The sequence below is a fragment of the Scomber scombrus genome, chromosome 8 (genome assembly GCF_963691925.1).
Source record: "Scomber scombrus chromosome 8, fScoSco1.1, whole genome shotgun sequence".
In the NCBI taxonomy this organism is placed as follows: domain Eukaryota; kingdom Metazoa; phylum Chordata; class Actinopteri; order Scombriformes; family Scombridae; genus Scomber; species Scomber scombrus.
This window is the reverse complement of record NC_084977.1, coordinates 15,651,134-15,667,084: the sequence shown is the minus strand read 5'-3', so window position 1 is coordinate 15,667,084 and position 15,951 is coordinate 15,651,134. Positions and strand designations below refer to the sequence as shown.

The 15,951-nt window shown below is 42.0% G+C and overlaps 1 protein-coding gene across 1 annotated transcript in view; it reads left to right on the top strand.

Moving 5' to 3' along the window:
• acbd6 (acyl-CoA binding domain containing 6) overlaps positions 1-14,595 on the top strand; it is a 30,456-nt gene extending 15,861 nt beyond the window's left edge. The window contains exons 7-8 of the mRNA XM_062423481.1: positions 11,787-11,817; positions 13,655-14,595. Coding sequence (XP_062279465.1) covers positions 11,787-11,817; positions 13,655-13,809 — 186 coding nt within the window. The 3' untranslated portion in view covers positions 13,810-14,595. The remainder of the gene's footprint in view (positions 1-11,786; positions 11,818-13,654) is intronic.
• Positions 14,596-15,951: the final 1,356 nt, after the last annotated feature.

The window sequence follows — 15,951 nt, the reverse complement described above, 5'->3', positions numbered from 1 at the left end:
GACAATAAACCCTCACTTCATGTAATAATGGAAATTAAGGCTTAAACACTGGACTTATATTCTGTTGTGCTAGAGTGTATTTAAGAGCATTAATGAGGCGTAAGATTAAGTTTGGGACATTCCATCATATCACAACCAGCGTGAAAACAGATCAGACAGCAGAAACACATCAGTAATTAGCATTTGTCACTAAGATTTGTCTCAACAGGAAAATTACAAACTTCAATAATATTTGGATAGTTTTGTCTCTGACACAGAGTACTGAAAGCTAAGTTTGAATGCTTGTTCAGATTCATAGTTTTGATTTTTTTCTATTCTTAGATATTTCCTGATTGAAATAATAATTTAAAGTTTTTTTTGTTTATGCAAATGTCTTTTTCAACTTCTTGCTTTTATCAGTATAAAAACATTTCAAATACCCCACAGTATTTACAGAGTCACTGACCTGATTTAGTAAAAAAACATTTTACAGCAATGTTGTGCTACAGGAGGTTTAAAGGATCTTGAAAGGATGCATTACAACATCATTAACAATACATATTAAATGTATCAGAAACAAACAAACAACCAAAATAGGTGATGAGAAAAATGGTGCATAACTTCCTCCACGTGCCCCTTCTGTTGTTTCTCCATTAAAGGCAAAAATACAATACATAAATGTTTCAGAAAAAGTTGGTGAATATTATATGTTTATTCAATAAATCGAAAACCAACAGTGAATCAATGCAACAAACAAGTATTGTGTAGCCATAGTATGATGATGACTGATAAAGCTTTTCCAATGACAGGTTCCTTCATTATGAGGAACATGGGAACTGTAGTTTAATTAGACTCAATAGACGCCATCCTGCTCCTGTAAATACTCAATAGCTCCCCAAATCCACATCTGAATGGAAATAGTCCCCAAAAGATGTACTCCTGTTTGAGTAACAAACATTACAGTGCCCAGCTGTTAGGAACTCATTCACCCTTTTTTTTTTTAAAAAAAAGAAGAAAATAAACTATCTATTTGTGACCTGTCTATGTGAGCTTGAGGCTGAGAGCTACTAACAGGGTACAGTAAAGTATTGTAAAGTATTGGGTGACAGACTCACCAGTTATTGGTGTTTATCTTTTCATGGGATTTGATGACAATAAAAAAATCTAAATGAATGCCAACCATGTCCATTTTAAGAATAAGATTATAATCAGGGAAATAGCAAAATTGAATAAGAATTTTAGAATCCATGGAGGATATTTTTGGTGACTGTATGTGTCTTTAAATTTGCGGAGAGTTTCCTCACATGACTGTAGATGTGTGTTTGTGTGTGTCCGCATTCTCCCTGTGGTCAGTCTCTGTCCAGACGCTGTAATCTCACACTCGGAGATAAGCCTCATCCCACAAACACACACAACTTTTGTTTTCAGGTGGAAATCCCAAATCCTCCTCTAAACCCTCCCAATAGCGTTGCCATGGAAATATGCATTTATTGAGCGGACATGCCCATTCATGGAAGCTAGAGTCAAAAAGGAGGACCTTTGGTTCAGAGGTGCCACAGACGATAACAAAGGTCAGCAATGGCCCAGAGTAGATTTACACAATGTCAGACTTAGAGTGCGATTACTCAGAGTATGTGACGGGGGAGTGGAGGGAGAGTCGGGATTAGGACAACAAAGAGAAAGGACAGGTGAGATGCAGGTTAACACAACGCAAACACAATGCCAGGAAGGAAACATTGTTGAAGTAAGAGGAGGTGAGTAGAAGAAGAGGCTGTGCAGGTTTCACGCACATGCTGATACGACACTCAGGCCTCTCTGTCTGTCTCTCTCTCTCTGTCTGTCTCTCTCTCTCTTCTTCTCTTACATCCTCTCCTCGTCATTCTCCTCTCCCTCCTTCCCTTCCAGCTCCCGTCCCTTTCACCCCATCCCTCGCTGCCTCCGCCTCTATTTTGTATTAAAACAACATGATCCATGAGGCGGGGAGGGCGACTCGCAGCACCGCTAATTCTAATTAATCCAGCGTGGTAGCACGGCCACGGCAGGCCCCAAGCGCTCCCAGTCTATCAGATAGAAATTCATAACTTAATTGAGGTCAGAGCCTCGAGCCGGCAGAACAAAAGTCTCCAGCCAGGATCAGCTAGATCAATAGTAATAAATATCTGACTGGGCGGCCTACAATTGGTGGCTAGAGAGCACACAACAAGTCTCGTAGAACACAGTCGGCATGTGAGACCTGCAGGGTAATCAGTACTGTATCTGGGTGCGTTTGTGTACAGAGTTGGGCCTTCAAGACACTAGCAGCCTGTCATATCTGATCAAATGTACAAGTCGTTACATGTCTGAAATCTACATTTTATTATACGAGTCAGACTGCAGAGAATTGTAATAGCAAAGCCTCTTAGATTAGAGATCCATTGATTTGATATTGATGTGGGGCGTGAACTGTTTATATGTAGGCTAATGGAGCAAAGCGGTGAATTCATGATAGCATGTGACACCTCGACCTGACTGATTCATGCAGAAAGAATTTAGGAGATTGTAATAGGATATTTTCTTTGAGTCGCAACGGTCATATTTGTACAATAGTTCGAATATCTGTTGCCTATATTGTAAAGTAGTTTGTTTTGTCATAAAATAGTGAAAATGGCTCTAGCAGTTTTCCAGAACCAAAGGTGACATGTTCAAATAGCTTATTTTGTCTGACCAACAGTCCAAATATCTAAATATTAGATTTATAAGAATAGGATTTAGAGATAATGTCGTTATGCAGATTGATTGCAAGATTGCAGTAAACAGAAAGGGTGCATATTGTCACGTTTGAGAAACTGGAACCAGAGAAAGTGTTTTTGCTTGATAAATGACTTAATCAATTAATCATCTGTCAAATTTTTTTGCAGATTTGTTTTTCTTCGATAGACTAAACGATTAATCAACAGAAACTTATAGTGACAATTTGATAAGATGTACACAAGTTTTGACTGCCATTGAAGAAAGCTGTTGCTAACTATATTAATAATGCAGCTTTGCTATGACATATTGCAGATGAACTGCATGGTAAAGTAATGGAAAAAATATAAAAAGTCAGACTACTATATAAATATGGACTACTGCAATTACCAAATAGCACAAGGCTGCAGCAGTTTGGTTTCGGACAGCTTCCTAAATAAGGTATTCTCAACTTGTGCCAAATCCCCTGATCACAAATCAAGTAGCATGTCAGTACATATATCATTTTGATCAAACTGAACAAATCTTAAACATTAGCATCTGTTCATGCACATTTTTTCACAAAAAAGCATAGTAAAACCTCTAGCAGTATTTACTTCATTTCATATTGAAGTCGCAATATTCAGCAAAAATTAAATCTCGCAGCTGTGATGTGGGCGTTTTTTCTTTTTCCAGTCAAGCTCGGCCTGCTGTTGTAGCACACAAAGAAGACTGAACCCTCTCATCTGTGTCCTCTACTGTGGTGTCAACTACTTGTGTGATCAAAGTGGTAAACACACGCGCTCGCCGTACACACACGCACACACAGCACGGCAGCTGATTGAAATTCTATGGCGGAGGCATTATTACACGTTTGTATCCCTCCCCTTTCCCAGCACTGCCTTCTATAACTAATGGCTCAGTCAGCCCAGTCATAACAAATATCCAGCAAGATTCGTCATAATTGTGTGTGTGTGTGTGTGTGTGTGTGTGTTTGTGTGCATGTGTGTGTGTGAATGTGCAACCTCTCCTCCAGAATATATAGGGTCTTTAGGAAAGAAAAGGCAGCAAGGTGGGAAAGTAAGAAAAAGCATTATTTTTGGTGATTTAAAGACTAAAAGCGAAGAATAAAATCAAGTGGAGAGAGAAATGGAGCAAAAGACGACCATTGCAGTATGCATCATTACTACTCATATACTGTGTAGCATGTAACAATATGAATGTGCACATGAACCTTTTTTAAGGTGTTTTTGAGTATTTCTACCTTTATTGGACAGTTGATAGTGGACAAGAAGACACAAAACAAAGTCAGTCATTTTGTCAGTTATGTGGTATACGCTGTATGCCACCTAAACACTACATGTACATGTTTCCTCCTTCATGTGTCCACAGTTTGCAGCATAAGGATGGCACAGTAGCTGGTCATGAATACAGTGAGCACCTTCACAAGCACTTGGCGTCTTGCCACAGATTAATACTTGACTCTCAGACACTCCCACAGCTTACTGCACACATTAATACAGACATTTAAGAAAGCTCCCCCTGGCTTCGTCTTTATAATAGGCCCACTGACAGCACAACTGTAACATATTGCCCTTGCATTTTCAAGCGTGTGTATGTTTGTGCTTGCCGACCTGCCAGTGTACGACATTATTACTATTGATGCATCTGTTAATGTAGAGGAAGGCAATGTGTCTTGTGATATTTTATGATGTTTATTTTTCTTTTGGGAAGATTAAGACTTGTTAAATGGATAGAGGAGAATGTGTCAGGCAGGTCTTTAAAAGCCTACAATTTTTCAAGCAAATAGGAATCACAGCACGCCTCAGTAGAGGCTAACACACACTGTGTAGCCACTGCACACAGCGCTTGACATTTTATAGACCAAACAGTAAGCCGGTCTTACAGGATTCGTATTTAGTATTTGCCGCACATTAGCTTGACTTGATGAAATGACAGCTCTTGCAGTGCTGTGTTAAAGGGCCTATTGGACACAGATACAGTTATGAATCTATAATATTAGCGCTCAGAAAAGAGCCAGCAACCTGACAGTAATAGTGTAGTCTAGAGAGCCATTCCAGCAGGTAACAGTCCTCTTTGCCATCATCAGCTGTTGTTTCTTTCTTATTGGCCTCTCACTGGGCCTTGCCTACACTCAACTATTTGATTTCCATCGTTCTTAACCGTCCACATAAATTGTCAGGAGCATTAAAGCTGTCCTCGACCGTTTCAGACAGAGAGGTGGGGGGAGAGAAAGAGAGTGAGAGAGTGAGAGCTGGATACAGACAGCGAGGGGAGGGGATGGGGGTGAGGAGAGAGAATAAACAAAGTAAGTGTTTTGCCTTCCATCAGTCTCCCGCAGTACTCAGCTTTATGAGTCCCTCACTCCAAATGCCTCAGCCGCAGCCCCTGCTGCCTGGCCATTGATTTTCATATTACACTCTTTTATGCATTTATTTATTTCATATATTTCTTTTTAAACATCATCGATGAGCCGCAGGAGGACAGACGGGGGGCCTCTAGCGATGTTAATTTTCAGCTTCAACCTTATCCTCTTCTCTGAAGGCTTTAATGGAGGCTAAGGTGTCCCACGGGAACAAGCAAGCTTGGTGACATGGGGAGGGGAGAGATGTGTGGTGGGGAAGAGGATGTGCGAGAAGAGAACAAGCTAGCAGAGAATGGAGATTTAGAGAAAATGGTTGGTTCGGTGAAAACAAAAGGCTTCTTTTGTTTTGTTTTACAGAGAAAGGGACTATTGTAGGTAAAAGTATGTTCAGCCTTTTTAAAGGGGCATTCACTACGATTGAGCTTGTCTTCAGACACTCTTGTTACCCTTTGTCCTCGACCCACAGGGGTTGTTTTAACCTGTGCTGGAGTGTTAAGACGGTCTTCACTTTTGCACTTCTGAGCAACATCTGTGACATCATACATTTCTATAATCCCTGGCATCTTCCAAGACCTCTGTCAGCTCTGGACCCCTGAATCCTTCAGGTCCCCCCCATGCTGTGACGATGCTGATAGCAGCTATGGGTGTGAGGAAGAAGGGGGGATCACCCGGGCGCCTGAAGGACACTCCTAGCAGGTGTGAAGGGCAGCGAGTTTGGCGTCACAGCTAATTTGACCGTGGGTGGCAGTGCTCACACACTGAGTGGCAAGGTTACCTCTCCCTGCTCAGAGAGGAGACCCAGATTTAATTAGGGCTGGCCCCCGGTCTGCAGATCCTTTTAACACGGGGGCCTTCCCAAAGCGCACACACAAGGATGAACACACGTCACAAACATATCAAACACAGTAAATTTGTGTGCAAGCACAGGCTGATTCAAGATCTTCGTATCAGACACACATGAGGTTCACAGATTTTCAAGTCTGTCCTAAAACAAAAGTCAGATCTCCACGTGAACACTGAAATGTAAGTGATGGAGGACAAAATCCACAACTCATATTGTGCGAAATGTATTTAAAAGTCTCTATAGTATCTGTTGCTAATATGAGTCCTCAGCTGTCTGACAAATTAAGTAATCTTCCAAAGTTAATCTTTTTAGTATAAAATTACCTCTTTGTATTTTCCTGTAGAGCGTTTCCTTGTTGAGCTGCAGTGGGACGATAGTAAGAAAAAGTGGGAATATGCAATTTAGGAAGATATCCACTTGGTTTTAATAATTTGGACGGCCGAAGTTTCATATTAGTGTCAGATAAACTTTCACATTTAGAAAGGAGGACTGTGGACATTGAAAACACATTATGAAGGGATCTTTTAATGGCTAGTATGAACAGGAGGGGGATGATCAGAACGAGCCCAACCTGTTTTACTATAAATATGTGTATAAACATTGGTGAAAATATCCTTTAATGCTTGAATGAAACATTTTCGACTGCAGGGATTTCCAAGAGATGTTGATCCAATGTGTCATTTGTTCTGCTGCTTTTTCTCTTTATTATTGGTTTAAGGAATGAAAACTCTTCCTTGGTGCAAATGATGAAACTTGAGGGTTACGCTGCTGCATGCAAGAAAAACAATCCTTGAAGAAGAAGCAAATAGCAAAGATTGACATTTTTGCATTAAAAAACACAAGGAGAATGTTCAAACTGTACTACCATGTAACAATACATTAAGCAATGAATTGAAATAAGCTGACTTCCTGACTTTTAGCATTCTTCAAACCTATAACTAAATGCAACTCCCAAAAAAAAATATTCGTATGTTTTGCTGTCACCAGTAAAGTATACTAAGTGCATGACCACCTGTTCTTTACTTGCTTTTTTATCCTGCTTTTTCTGCACAATTATATATTTTTAAAAAGTGCATGACCACCAGTGTGGTTCTTGAAGTTGATTCTGGGCAGTCCGTGTTGTTGGTGCCACCATAGCTGCTCTTGTAACAGATGTGACCTGGTGAAGTGAATGAGCGTCTCTCTTCATCTTGCTCAGATCTGTGTGTTCTGCTCTCTGATTAATGGCACTTGCTCATCATAATGCTATCTGCTGGAATCTGCATACCAATGATCCCAGTCGCCTATCGATTCACCCTCATCTTCCCAACACACCCTGGAGACTGTGACACACACACACACACACACACACACAAGCACACACATCCCCTCCCCCTCCCCAGCCACTGTCATTATAAAAGTCAGCAGCTGCTGCATGCATTGATCATAAATCATAATTGCTTGTCCATTTTTCCCCACTTGTTTAATGTTGCTGTCAGGGGCAGAAGAGGGGAGAAAAGGGGGAGGCGGGGAAAGGAAGAGACCCAAGAAAGTTTACTTAGACTCAGAAAGAGAAATGAAGAAGTTTTACGTTAAAGAAGTAGAATAACAGACGAGAAAGAGCAATTTTGGTGATGAAGAAATTCTTTAGATGCTAAAAAAAATACATGTTTTTGCCTTATTAAGAAGGTTTGCATGACACACTCATTTTTCTAGTGACCAGTTGATGAACTCTTCATTGGCTTCTCCTGTAAGCTGAATAGGAAATTTTGGAATTACTTTGGTGTTTTATTTTACTGTTTGTTTTTCACTAATCCACTATTTTGCATCACAAGAATTTGAAAAGCCACAGCTCTTCGCACTCTGGAAAAAATAAAACCTTCTTAGCCAAGATGACTGCCAATCATCTTGGCTGTGGTCCTGTTTGTTTACAGTAATTATACTAATGTCTCAAAATGTAGTAATTAATGATTTATTGATGATAAATTTCTCATGGCACCTTTATAAGTTGTATTTTTATTTACAGACAGTGATGAAATCACTGTGTGCCGATAATGTTTTGTCCACCTCACAATAAATAAAATTTACTGTTGAGGATGACACTATTCTTATTAATAGATATTAGAAACATTGAACACTAAATGGTCCACAATACAATGACCCACAAAGAGAAAGGGCAACATCAAAGAAAACTGTGCTTAGGAAAGAAAATTCTATACCTATTATACACAGGTTAGACAAACTGGCATGGTATGAAAGGTTTTACTGTCCGAAGAGATGACACACACACATACACACACACACACACACACACACACGCACACGCACACGCACACTGGGCTCTCTAAAGTCTCTGCAGCCGACTCCACAGCTGCTGGTTGGATTTGACAGACCTTTAACCTTTATCCACAATCTCTTCTCTGGCTCGGACACAGACAACAGAATAAAACGCAGACAGACTGAAACCTAGTTTCAAGCAGACATCGACTCAAGGGACCTCTGTGTCCTATTTGTATCCCGGACTCTGTGAAGTTTGCTGTCTCTGATACGCCCTTGATCCCTCCACTTAATCCTGGTGTAAATAGTTTGGGTTTGAACATGTGGCGTATTCCTGTCCGGTCGTCTGAGATTTGTATGAAAGCAGACTGATGGAGAAAACAAGTCAGCCACTTTCACAGAGTGAACACAACATCTGCGACAGTCCCTTTGTGTGAGCTACAGTACAGACAAGGTTTTTATTTGTTCCTGGTTCGCCTCAGTCTGACTTTGAGCCGTCCTGCTTTTTGATAGACTCGAGTGTATCAGGGCACACTATCATTTGGCCTCTCTCCTCAGTTATTCTCTTTCTTTGGACCAATTTCATACCAGTTACAGTGTTACCATTTCAATCTGTTAGGGCTAAAGAAATAAGATGGTGCAGCATATCTTTCTATACCCTTAATTTGCTGTATTTCTCTTTCATCCATCTTGCTTCACATCATTTGTGTGGTAGAAATGATAGATTGGTGTGACTTAAATTCAGCAAAACTCCAATTGTACTAATAGATCAATCCCTATCCATGCTGCTCCTAAGCGTATTGGTCCACCCCATTAGGGTGATACACTACACAGTGCTGGATCTGTGCTGCTGGTATTGTGCAAGCAGCTGCTTTATTGAGCACTCTGCTGACATCCAGCCCAGTGTTTCTGCACCGCAAGGGGAAACTTTGGTTGACATGTAAAAGCAGAGGGTTTGGTGCGACATGACTCCATAATGGGATGGGAACAGTGGTGCACCAGTGAGGGGGCGGGGGGTGTGCCACGGTAACGACTGCAGGTATTGGGGGTTTTGGAGGAGGGGGGAGCAAGTGTCTCTTCCAGGCTGCTTCCAAAGCAAATGGAAGACAATCCAATTTCCTATGATTCCATCAAGCTTCCGTCCTGGATCCAGGGGCATTAGGGAACGCTGACAGGACAGGCCACTGACCCCCTCACTGAACATGCAAGACGCATGTAGGCTCAACATACTCCCTCGCAAACACATGCAGCACCCTCTATATCTGTATCTTCCTTTTTCTTTCAGCCTCACTGCACTTTAAAAAGCCAGTTCTGTGCTGATCATTCGGTAAAGCTTCTATTTTGTGATTCCTTTTTTTCTTTTTCATTCTTTCTTTTTTGTATGTGTGTGTTTGTGTGTGTGTATGTGTGCTTGTTGAACAACTGACTGCAGATTAGTGTTTGCTGCAGATTAGAGATTAAACCCCTCACACTTTAATTATAACTGTATGTATTTATGTGCATCTTACGCTCAGCTCCCGCTGTAAACATCTGTCACTATTGTAAAGAGTCTTTGTACGTGTGTGCAAGTGAGATCATTTTTGAGTTTATTAAACATTGATTGCAGGGGAACGAAAATTTTCCCTCCAGGCAATTGTATCTAAATTTGTCAACTTTAGTTCCATTTTCCCACCTCTCATTGTGAAAGACAGACACGATGTCGGCAGGTTATGATTTGACTCGCAGACAGACGGCATTGTAGTCCCGGGCCAACCACGGCACGCTTTCCACTGGTGGCGATTTGCATCTGTGTTCTGCGATCCACCCAGGGGGAATAGAACGCTCTAATCCAATCAGCAGGTCCCTGAAGTGCTGCCCCTGAGACAGGGAGAAATACAACAATAGGATCACTCTACACTGCGCCCGGCCGGGAAGGAAAGAGAAGAGGAAAGAAGAAGAGGGAGATGAGGGATTGAAAGGAAAGGGATTAAGATTGAGGAGGTGACTGAACGGAAAAGAGGGAGAAAGGTGGATGTGGTAATGAAAGCAGAGAAATTGGGGGAAAGGAGGGGGGGAAACAGAAAAAGAGAGATGGTGGCGGGGGTGAGGTAATGAAAGAAAGAAATTAGGGAGGTGTGGTTTGGAGGAAGAGAGGTCAGAAGAAGCAGAAGAGGAAGGATTGGAAGAGAGTAGAGGAAGGACATGGAAGTAACCAAGAACAGGTGCATGAGAGAATCTGCTGTTAGAGGGGCAAAGGTGGAAAGACTAATGAATAATTTCACCATAACAGTTTCAGTAATTTGGAAGTATTTCCACCGCAGTGACATTTTACAGCAGGGAAGGAAATGTCAGCAAGCCCGCTGGCTTTTAATCTGCCTCTGAGCATTTGAAGCTATTGTACTTTGCCCAATGACTGCTCTTGTTCTGAGACAGGAGGCAACAGTTTGACCATTTATCATCATTATGAGGTGCAAAGGCAGGCCGGAGCAGTGATTAAGAACTGAATCTTCTGTTGATGATGCCTGTCATATATTGTGTCTTATTATACCTGTACACACACACACACACACACACACACAAACACACAGAGAGAGTCCTAACAAGAGTTATATCTCTACCATTGACCCCTTGACCTCAAGTGTAATTTTTACTCTTCAAAAGACACGCATGCATGCAAGAGACCACCACTGATTTTTTGGCCCGCTTCTGATACTTAGTCATCTTTCCATGGTCGCACAGCTTCCATGGTACATTCAGGATAGGGCTTGAAATATTGTTGTTTTTTTATTGTCAACAAAACAAATGAATATATATGACTAGCAAGTATTTGCTGTGTTGCTGAAGCATGATAAAGTCTGAAGTCATGAAATAAGCTCTAACAGCCCCCTGTAGTTTATCCTGAGTCAATTCAACATACTGCACACCGTCCTTCTGCTCGAAACACTCACTAGCACCAAATGTGTACGTATTCATCCACTGATGAAAGTAACTGCCATCTCTGCTGGTTTGGGTAATGTTGCTTAAAAAAAAAGACTACAGCGCCATTAAGCTATATATTTTTAAGCCATTTTTAAGATTGAATGTGCTCAGAGTTCAGTGCCACAGATACTGAAGGGAGTTGAAAAACAGACCAAAGAATAGTTTTTTTTAATGGGATTTCTTCATTATAAGAAAAATGTAGAATCACGACAGCCTTATAAGTCTTTCTGAACACTAGCATGCAGAGCAGTTGACATGGGTTAAGATGCAAACTTTGTGCTAACACTGTTCTGGTGTTGTGGCGGCTCTACCGAAATGTGTTGATTTTCCGTTGCTCGTTAGATCAACTTGATCAGAGCTGGAAGTTGACGGGTTTGACTCGCAGGTCACGTGTATCTCAAATCAATATCTCATCTTCTCATAATCCCCCCAATAGTAAAATGAAAACAAGGCACCCTCAGTCCACCGCCACGTAGAGGGTAATTGGTATTCTAGCAGCTGAGAGTTTTCCTTTCGACTCTTTGGGAAGTAATTTGGAAGCTCACTCACAATGCTGGCAATCCATATATTTTTACACCTTAAGTTATTCTTACAGTCTACACTTTATTTATTCTTCCGGGATCACTTTGAGGTAACGACTTGTTTTGTCTTTTACAGGATAATGAAGGACAGACAGCGCTGCATTATGGTAAGGAGTCTCTACACTTCAAAAGTATAATTTACTTTCTTTTTCTGCTATGAAGCTATTTGTGTCTATTTTCAAATGGTGGATGTCTCACGTTGGAACAAAACTCTTCACATTTATCGTACACTGACATCTTAAGATGTCCGCGTGCGCACACTCTTTATATACAGCAGCTTGTTTTGTCTCAAATTTGTCATGTTTCCGTCCTCTTCCTCGAACTCTCTCGATCCTGTTCCCTCTCTACTTTCCACAGTTGTTTTTCATCCATTCGAGGTTTTCCTCATTCCTCTCTCTTTCTTCTCATGGGTGCATGAGTGTGTATGTGTGTCCTTTGGTATGTGTGTGTGTGTGTGTGTGTGTGTGTGTGTGTGTGTGTGTGCGTGTGCGTGTGCGTGTGTGTGAGATCATCGCCAGGCCTCCCAGAGGAAATCAGCAGTGGTCCTCAGACTCCCCTGACCCTCTCATGCCCTAACACACATGTCCCTGAGGGGCGGTTCCCCTGTCCTCTGAGCGTCTGTGTGCGTGTGTGTGTGTGTGTGTGTGTGTGTGGCTACACCATCTGTCCTGCTGCTTGGTGGCGTTGGAGTGGGCATGTTGCATCACCTGCTGGAGGTCCACACAGACACACAAACACACACACACTCACTCACCAGAGGAAGCCCTGAGGATGGGGCATAAAAAGATGACTAATAAACATAAGCGATGAACTCCAAGAGACAAATAGCAGAGAATGAAAATTCATTTCCACCTCTCTTTGCACAGGGCCACAGTGGCTGGCAAGTGATTAATTGAGGGTTTACTGCTCACCATAAATTGTTCTCCTCCTCTACGGCTCCCCTGAGGGCCAGCCACTTTTTACAGCTCAAAGCCCAGGCGAGACACCCGCCACACGCATACACACCGCCAGTTAAATAAAACACTGTTTAGAGCAACAAGAGGAGAACTGCAAACGTCACTGAAAAAATAAGCCAAGCGTCTTTTTTGAGTCTGATGTGGGTGAAATATCAGCAATTCTTGTAGTATACGCCTCGTACTATAGACCCACCTCACACATGTGCACACATTCACACGCATTCCGATGTATCATCATATCTCATGCGCGCACGCACACACACACACACACACACACACAGTCACACACACACACACTCACACACACACACACTCACACTCCCGCCAGCCACCCCTGGGCTGGAGGTTAAAAGGCCTGGCTGTCAATCACTGCGGCTGCTGACATCAGCGATCATGGCGGAGCACACAGTCTGCTCCTTAAAAGGAGTGAGCGATTGACACTGACAGAGAAGAGCACTCACAAAGAGAGAGAAGAAGAGAGAGGAGATGAGGAGGGGGGCGAGGTGCCAGAGGGGCAAGAGGTGCATCAGGAACGCAGGGACCCACTAACTGGGTTAAGAAAGTGCAAGCCCCCCTCTCTCCCCCTTCCTCCTTAGACTGAAAGAAAGAGAGAGGACCCTTTTAGTGGGGCACAAATTGCCAATGGGGCAGAAATGAAGTGTTTGAGGGAACCACAGGTCCAGGCCAGTGTCAGTGCCGGGCCTGCAGATGGGCTTTTTATTAACTGCAGGACTGTATGTACTGTATTAAACTACTTAGAGGAGAAGAATGAGGCAAATTTCCTGAAACCTGAATTTATCAAATTCTCAGTTATGACTATTAGATTGACAGATTAGCCTCATTCACACTGCTGATTGCACCTCCATTGTTTTATAATCCTCTAAAAGCCTCGCAGAAAGTTTCCACAAAATGTCCTCTAGTTCTTTCATTTCTCCCATTTGCTGTATTCAACTCGTTCTTTTCTCTTTTTTTTCTCCTCTTCCGGTAGCATCGGCATGTGAGTTTGCCGACATCGTGGAGCTCCTGCTGAATGCCGGAGCCGACCCGTCCATCAAAGACATGGAGGGCTCTCTCCCCGAGGAGGTCACTGAATCCAGTGCCATCTCCTCCCTCCTGCGTCAGTACACTGCTCCGAAAGGCTAGATCACCTGCCTGCCACCCCCACCCCCCTCCGACCCCCTGTCGTAGTCTCATCCCCGCTCAACTTGTTAGCTCAGATTTCCCATCATCCCTCATTCATCCCTGAAGAGACTCTGTTCCACCCCAACAGTTAATGGACCAGCATGGTCTAGGTTTTATTTGATTTTATTTCTAAATACTTGAAGTGAGTTTGATTTCATTGGCTAAGGCTGTAAACAGAAGCCCGACCATTCAATAAGACGCATGAAATGAAGCGCATCACGTGTTTACGTTCATCGCAATACTGTATATTGACCATATCTGCCCAGTAAGGTTTGGTGATATGACAATTACTGTAGGAAGATGTAGATTTGTCAGCTGGTGAGATGTTTGCATACAGAGGTAGTCTCCCTTTCATCATTTTCCAACATTGCAGGCAGTGTTGCAAATCAAAGAGCAGGACTGTTTTATGGCAATATTGGATTGTTGCGCCAATGTGAGTACCTGGATTTGTCAGGTAATTTATTCACAGGAAGACATTCCCATGTGCTTATTTTATCTTTAAACAGTATAGATTACCTAAAACGTTATGATATGTATTGCTATCGTGATATAAAATCATATACTGTAATACAATATTTAATACATATCGCCCATTTCTACTGCCCGGGTCTGACCACCAGCCAGGCCTTTCAGTCTGGGTCATCCCTCTGATCGTTTCCATTACTGCAGGGTTGTTCATGATTCAGTTGTGTTACGTTCCAAGGAATGCTTTAATCATTTGTCATATATCACAATTAAAGTCTTCAACAAATCTCTTCCACTGTTTTTGTTCTCTGTTAATTATGTAATCGACACTAGTGGTCACATGACAGTAAGTGTGACATGTGCTATCATACTGAAACATTTATAGTACTAACACACTGCTGCAGTGAGAGCTCCTACACTAGTAAAACCACCCTAAACCCACATCGCTCCGTGTAGACCAGACTAAATCTAAAGCAATGGTAGACAAATGGCAGACCTTGGGCCAAACCAACAAAAATGTGGTGCCTGAAGGCATGTCATCTGATCCCAGATTAATCCTACAACAAATGATTTATGAATTGTACTTTAAGGTACATTGAAATAAATAAATTACACAATACATATTTAAGACAAACAGGGCTGTATTTCCACTGGGCCTGTGCAGCATTGGACCCCAAATGAACTTTTTTTTTTTTTTTTTAAACAGGCCCATGGCTGCCTGAACCTAATTATTGACCCCTTTACATTATCCAAACAGATTGGACCCTTTGTATGAATGTCATACATTTTAGGATGAGCTTCTTCAGAATAAACCAGCATTTTTTTTGTTAATTTACAAGAAGACTTGAGTTTTTGCTTGCACAAAGCAAGCAAAAACTTTTTTTAAAGGGTCATTTACAGAAATGCAAGGGGGGGTTGGTGCCTAGAGGGCAGTCTTGTCAAAAACAGATTAGGGATTAAGTTAAATATAAAAAACATAAAACTACACCGACAACATGATTGAGTCCAAACAACAAAATACATTATGAATTAGTTATAGTTAGTCCCCCAAAATCCCATTGATTTGGCCTGCAAGTAATATGCTCCCAACTGTGCAACATGATGAAGTGCAATGAAAAATTGAATAATAGTAATACATGCAGACGTTCCTTACAAACATACAGTATACATACAGTTTATTAGAAAATTACTTTCCAGTCCAATGCACTTGTTTAATTCACGGCTTTGATCCACGTCTCACTTAACTGGCCCATCGTCAAAGGCCGCACAACATACTGTACACACAACCTGCCTCTTTACTATTATGTCATATAGGAGAGATCTGGATGTTCTCCAAAAATAGCCGGCAGAGTCCAAATCTGCTTTACTTATCGTCAAGCCCCTCTGATCAGCACATTCTCTCTGCCTCAGCCCACACACACAAACACACACACTCCAACAGATGAGAATACACTAAATCTGGATCCTGCTTCTTAACTACAGCTTCATGAAGATGCAAATGCACATTTTGTACACAACAGTGGGGACAAAGCTTAATCCTTTACTCTCTAACACACTGTCTCACCCCCGCCCCGCCCCCCTCCACCACCACCACCACCACCACCACACACAGACACACACACACCCTCATCGTCTACA